This window comes from Hylobates moloch, unplaced genomic scaffold, assembly GCF_009828535.3.
Source record: "Hylobates moloch isolate HMO894 unplaced genomic scaffold, HMol_V3 SCAFFOLD_20, whole genome shotgun sequence".
NCBI classification, from domain to species: domain Eukaryota; kingdom Metazoa; phylum Chordata; class Mammalia; order Primates; family Hylobatidae; genus Hylobates; species Hylobates moloch.
In genome coordinates this window covers 42,537,852-42,544,737 of record NW_026652295.1, presented here as the reverse complement: position 1 = coordinate 42,544,737, position 6,886 = coordinate 42,537,852, and the positions used below count along the sequence as shown (strand labels likewise).

The following is a 6,886-nucleotide window of genomic DNA, read 5'->3' as shown; positions in this document are numbered from 1 at the left end:
TATGTGTTGTATAGATTTTTACAAACTTTTTGTTATGGTAATTTTTTAAATTATGAGAATAGTATAATAAACTCCTATGCATGAGCCACCTAGCTTCAATAGTAAGTTGAAATCTTTTGATACTACAAAAGATACTACAAAGTGAAAAGACAATCCCCCACAGGCGGAAGGAGATATTTGCAGTCCATATAATTGAAAAAGATTTAGTATCAATTACAAGTAACATACTTTTATAATCAATAGGGCCAGAAGTGGTAGTTCACCCCTGTAATCCCAGCATTTTGGGAGGCTGATGCAGGAGGATCACTTGATCCCAGGAGTTCAAGGCCAACCTGGGCAACATAGTGAGGCCCTGTCTTTATTAAAACATAATATAATCAATAAGAAAATGACAGAAAAAGAAACAAAGGATCAGAGGTGGCAATTTCCTGAAACATGAGTAAGTAATCCATAAATGTGAAAAGCTAGTTATCCCTGACAATGGAGAACTGCAAACTATACCCAGAAAGAGTTACCACATCATACTCCTGAGAAGTGGCAAGTCATAGGGTACTGGAAGGAGAGGTGGTGCTTTTCTGTTGTTTGTTTTTTTTTGAGACGGAGTCTCACTCTGTCCCCCAGGCTGGAGTGCAGTGGCATGATCTCAGCTCACTGCAACCTCTGCCTCCTGGGTTCAAGCGATTCTTCTGCCTCAGCCTCCGGAGGAGCTGGCATTACAGGCGTCTGCCACCACACCCAGCTAATTTTTGTATTTTTAGCAGAGATGGGGTTTCACCATGTTGGTCAGGCTGGTCTCGAACTCCTGACCGCAAATAATCTGCCTGCCTCGGCCTCTCAAAGTGCTGGAATTACAGGCATGAGCCACTGTGCCCAGCCTGTTTGTTTGTTTTTGAGATGAAGTCTCGCTCTGTCCCCCAGGCTGGAGTACAGTGGCTCGATCTCGGCTCACTGCAGCCTCTGCTTCCTGGGTTCAAGTTATTCTCCTGCCTCATCCTCTGGTGTAGCTGGGATTACTGGCTAATTTTTACATTTTTAGTGGAGATGGGGTTTTGCCATGTTGGTCAGGCTGGTCTTGAACTCCTGACCTCAGGTGATTTGCCCGCCTCAGCCTCCCAACATGCTGGGGTTACAGGCATGAGCCACCACGCCCAACCTGTTTGTTTTGACACGGAGTTTCACTCTTGTTGCCCAGGTTGGAGTGCAATGGCGCCATCTTAGCTCACTGCAACCTCCGCCTCCCAGGTTCAAGCGATTCTCCTGCCTCAGCCTCCTGAGTAGCTGGGATTACAGGCGTGTGCCAGCACATCCAGCTAATTTTGTATTTTCTAGTAGAGACAGGGTTTCTCCGTGTTGGTCAGGCTGGTCTCCAACTCCCGACCTCAAATGATCCGCCCACCTTAGCCTCCCAAAGTGTTGGGATTACAGGCATGAACCACTGCGCCCGTCCCGTTTGTTTGTTTGGAGACCCAGTCTTACTCTGTAGCCCAGGCTGGAGTGTAGTGACGCAAACTCCGCCTCCCGGGTGCAAGTGATTCTCATGCCTCAGCCTTCTGAGTAGCTGGGATTACAGGTGTGCACCACCATGCCCAGCTAATTTTTGTAATTTTAATAGAGATGGGCTTTCACCCTGTTGGCCAGGCTGGTCTTAAACTCCTGACCTCAGGTGATCCACCAGCCTCAGCCTCCCAAAGTGCTGGCATTACAGGTGTGAGCCACTGCTCCCAGCCTGGAGAAAGAGTTTATAACACAATGATTTCAGAGGGCAATTTGGCAATATCTGATAAACCTGGAATTGCATGTTTATTATTTCCCTGGAACCCAGCAATTCTAAACAGTAGGGGTGGCTCTAGAGAAACTCCCATAGATGTGATGCGGAGACATGTACAAGGATGTCCAGGCTGGGAGTGATGGCTCTCGCCTGTAATCCTAGCACTTTGGGAGGCCGAGGCAGGAGTTTGAGACTAGCCTGGCCGACATAGTGAAACCCTGTCTCTAATAAAAATACTAAAATTAGTTGGATGTGGTGGCAGGTGCCCGTAATTCCAGCTACTCAGGAGGCTGAGGCAGGGGAATCGCTTGAACCTGGGAGGCAGAGGTTGCAGTGAGCTGAGATCATGCCACTGCACTCCCAGCCTGGGCAACAGAGTGAGACTCTGTCTCAAAAAAAAAGAAAAAAAAAAACCAAAATTGTCCATTCATGTTCTTTATAATAACAAAAAAATTAGAAACAACTTAAATGTCCATGAATAGGAGAATAGAAAAGTAAATTTAGATTTATTCATAAAACAGAATACTATACAGCAGATAAAATGAAAGTACAATCTCATGTATCAAAGGGGATAAGTATCAAAAACATGATACATAATGTGAGTAAAATAAAACCAAATGGCAAAAGGATATGGGCCAAATTACATCATATTTGTAAGAATTTATGATACATGAGCAATAATGTATATTTTTGTGGGTGCATATCCATGTAGTAAACGTAGAAACATAGCCATGTATAGTGGCTCACGCCTGCAATCCCAACATTTTGGGAGGCTGTGGTGGGAGGATCACTTGAGCCCGGAATGTTGAGGCTGCAGTGAGCCACAATCATGCCATTGCACTTCAGTCTGGGTGACAGAGCGTGACCCTGTCTCTCACACACATAAAAAAAAAATTACAGCATAGATGGGAAAGACAGAATTTCAGGAGAGTGGTTCTCTCTCAGGGAGAAGGGGCAGAGACGGCGATGTTCCACAGGGAGAGGAGGGGACTATAGCTGTTTCAGTAATGTGTTATTCCTTTAAAAAATAAATAAAGTGGCCAGGCATGGTAGATTGCGCCTGTAATCCCAGCACTTTGGGAGGCAGAGGTGGGCAGATCACTTGGGGCCAAGAGTTGGAGACCAGTCTGGCCAACATGGCAAAACCCCATCTCTACTAAAATTACAAAAATTAGCTGGGCTTGGTGGTGTGCACCTGTAATCCCAGCTACTCGGGAGGCTGAGGCAGGAGAATTGCTTGAACCCAAGAGGTGGAAGAGGTTGCAGTGAGCTGAGCTTGTGCCACTGCACTCTAGCCTGGGCGACAGAGCAAGACTTTGTCTCAAAAATAATAATAATAATAATAAATAAATAGAAAATGGAAAGAAATAAGACAAACTGTTAACACTTTAATCTTGGTGGCGAATATATGGCAGTATTCTGTATACTATTTGCTATCCTCTGTATTTTATTATTATTCTGCACACCATCTATTTAACATGGTGTGAAACATGTACCGGTCTCCCTAACTGCTGCAGTCTTCCTCTAGATCTCCCAAACTCTCTTCCATCTTTTTCCCTCCCTTTCCTTCCCGACCTCCCACAAGTTTCTGGCTCCCCAGAAGTCGAGGCAGTGTGGCCTGGCAGTTAGGGAGTGCGGTGCTGGCAGGCAGGCCTCTTGCTTCCAGCTGTCCCCGAGCAGCCTCCTTTCTGTCCTCAGTGTCTCCTTGGGTGTCTAGAGCTGACCCCTTTCCACCCTGCCTTTCCTGTCCAGCCCCCATAGGCAGGAGTTGGCTCTTTGTGCCAGGGATGAGGGATCTTGCTGCAGGTGAGGCTGCCATCAAGGGAGTGGAACAGGATGGGCAAAGAGGGAGTCTGGGGGTGACCTTGCCACACCACACCATGGCAATCCTGGGAGTGAAGCCTGCTCCCTGCAACATGGCCCAGAAGGACTGCAGGTGTCCAGCAGAACTCTGCTTATCACTCTCCTCCTGCTCCTTGAAAATCCAGTGGATGCCCCTGCCCAGGCTGGCCTATTTCCTTCCCCCCTTGCCCCATCTTCCTCTTAACAAGAGAGTTCTGGAAATATGAGGGAAGGGACTAGAGACTTCATTCTAAGAGTGATGAGGACCTGGAATGGTGGGTTTGGGGAAAATACATTTTTCAATACCACTAAAGGCAAGTCCATACCAGTTATGACAACAGATGTCGTTAAACTTCTCTGTGTTTAGTTCACCTGATGAGTATTCTATTTGGATCTGATAACATATATATCAAAGAACAAAAAATATTGGAATAGTTCTTTTTAAAGAGCTGCTACATTTTGAACGTATCTCCAAGAAAGCGGGTACCTGCACAAAACTCTACCCATGGAAATTACTTTTTTTTTCTTTTTTCTTGGAGACGGAGTTTTGCTCTTGTCTCCCAGGCTGGAGTGCAGTGGCACCATCTCAGTTCATGGCAACCTCTGCCTCCTGGGTTCAAGCGATTCTCTTGCCTCAGCCTCCTGAGTAGCTGGGATTACAGGTGTGTGCCCCCACGCCCGGCTAATTTTGTATTTTTAGTAGAGACAGGTTTTCACCATGTTTTGGCCAGACCGGTCTCGAACTCCTGACCTCAGGTGATCCACCAGCCTTGGCCTCCCAAAGTGCTGGGATTACAGGCATGAGTCACCGCGCCTGGCCAGAAATTACTGTTAGAATTAGAATCATGCTGGAAGAGAGCGGCTGTGTGATTGGATTCATTTTAGGTGGAGAGGGCAGCTCTGAGACCAATTAATAGTAATAGTATTATTTCGTAGAGACACAATATGGGGTGATAGTTAAGCAGATGAACTCTGGAGCTATGCTGCCTATGTGCAAATCCCAGCTCCTCTACTGCCAGTGTGGAATCTTAAGCAAATAAGTCATTAGCCATTCTGTGCCTCAGTTCACTTTTCTGTGAAATGGAGCCAATTTGTTAGGATTAAGGGCATAATACAGGCTAAATGTTAGAATGGTACCTGGTATAGAAAACATGTCAGGTGCAGCGGCTCACACCTGTAATCCCAGCACTTTGGGATTACATCCAGCCTGGGTGACAGAGCGAGACTCTATCTGGAAAAAAAAAAAAGAAAAAGAAAACATGACAATGTAAATATTCAATGACTAGTAGCACTCTTTGTTATATCTCATAGCTCATATTCATTTATTCTATTATTATTTACAAGTATATGGTTCAATTGGCCCTTATAATTTTCCCTTGAGTGTTCTCTTCCTTGACAGATGAATAAACAAGTTCGGAGAGGGCCTCGGTGACAAAAGAGGGTGGTAGGAAGACAGCCAAGGTAAAAAAGTGTGCGCATCAGACCTGGGGGGGTTCCAATTCCAGCTGGGGCACTTCGGCCCTTAAGAGGCATCCTGGATGGAGAGCTTTGAAGGTTCAAAATAGGGAGCGGCCACATTAGCTGGGACCGCCATTGGTTGCTTTAGTCAACACACTCTTGTGCCGGCTCTCGAAGTACATCAGAGAAAAAGACAGTCCTGCTCTCAAGATATGGTCAGTAGGAGAGACGGGAGGAAACAGGAAATTACAAGGCAGAAAAAGAAATGGCCTGCACCTTAGAAGTCCAGGGCACTTGGCCAATGTGTGAAAAGTGAGAGCTGGCTTCCTGGAGGGTGGAGCTTTAACCCGAGGCCTGGAGTGGCCAGAGAGAGAGGAGGGCTTCCAAGAGGAAAAGAGGGGGTGTCCTGGGAATGAAGGATGGGTAGAATGTGACAAACAGCCCCTCTATCCATGCTGTAGGGAGGGGGTTAGAGTCCAGGTGAGGAAGAATAGGAGCAGACGGGAGCCAGACAGTGGGGTGAATTCAGGAAATGCCTAGCAGACCTGAGGCGTCAGCCAGCAACAATGCTCAGGCGAGTCCTGGACGTCCCTCCTGGCTGTGTCACTAACGGAAACAGGGAAACCAGGACCCTTTTGGGGGATGAGGTGATGATCCAGGTTCCCAACAGGATTCTGAAGCCCTGTGAAACCTAGCATTTGACGTCTCTGGAGGGAGTGGATGGGGGGCAAGAGAAAAGTGGGTGGGGGAAGCGGGGTCGAGGAGAGAATGAAGCTGCTGTGGGGATGAGCAGGACAGGAACTTGGAGATTCCCACGTCAGCACCTCATTCACCTTCCTTGGAAGACAGAATAAGCTCAGAGAGCTGTCCAACAGGTAGGAAAGTGCAGTTACAGACTCCCACAGGGATGGAGTCAGTTTAAGACAATTATTTTGTAATTACTTTGTGAATAAACACACACACACACACACACACACAGGCAAGTGCACACACACACACATACACACACAGAGGCACTGATAAACAGCAAGAAGAGGCCGGGTGTGGTGGCTCACACCTGTAATCCCAGCACTTTGGGAGGCTGAGGTGGGCGGATCATCTGAGGTCAGGAGTTCAAGACCAGCCTGGCCAACATGGAGAAACCCGTCTCTACTAAAAAATGCAAAAGTTAGCCGGGCGTGGTGGCACGTGCCTGTAATACCAGCTACTCGGGAGGCCGAGATGGGAGAATCGCTTGAACCCGGGAGACGAAGGCTGCAGTGGGCCGAGATCCCGCCACTACATTCCAGCCTAGGAGACAGAGTGAGACTCTGTCTCAAAAAACAAAAAAAAATTTATAAGAAAAAACAAAAATGGGCCGGGTGCAGTGGCTCACGCCTGTAATCCCAGCACTTTGGGAGGCTGGGGGGAGCCGATCACCTGAGGTCAGGAGTTCCAGACCAGGCTGGCCAAGGTGGTGAAACTCCATCTCTACTAAAAATATAAAAACCAGCCAGGTGTGGTGGTGGGCAACTGTTATCCCAGCTACTTGGGAGGCTGAGGCAGGAGAATCGCTTGAACATGGGAGGCAGAGGTTGCAGTGAGCCTAGATCACACCATTGCACTCCAGCTTGGGCAACAGGAGAAAAACTTTGTCTCGAAAAAAAAAAAAGAAGAAAAAGAAAAATGTCCAGTGCAAAAATGGGCAAGGACAAGAGGCTTAGGCAGGAGGATCACTTGAGCCCAGGCATTCCAGGCTGTAGTGCCTGATGATTCCCCCCTGTAAATAGCTGCCATACTCCAGCCTGGCAACATAGTGAGACCTTAAAAAAAAAAAAA

General features: G+C 47.3%; 1 protein-coding gene across 1 annotated transcript in view; it reads right to left on the bottom strand.

Moving 5' to 3' along the window:
* Window positions 1–5,621: 5,621 nt before the first annotated feature.
* CAPN11 (calpain 11) overlaps window positions 5,622–6,886 on the bottom strand; it is a 28,864-nt gene continuing 27,599 nt past the window's right edge. Inside the window, exon 20 of the mRNA XM_032140520.2 lies at window positions 5,622–5,674. Coding sequence (XP_031996411.1) covers window positions 5,622–5,674 — 53 coding nt within the window. The remainder of the gene's footprint in view (window positions 5,675–6,886) is intronic.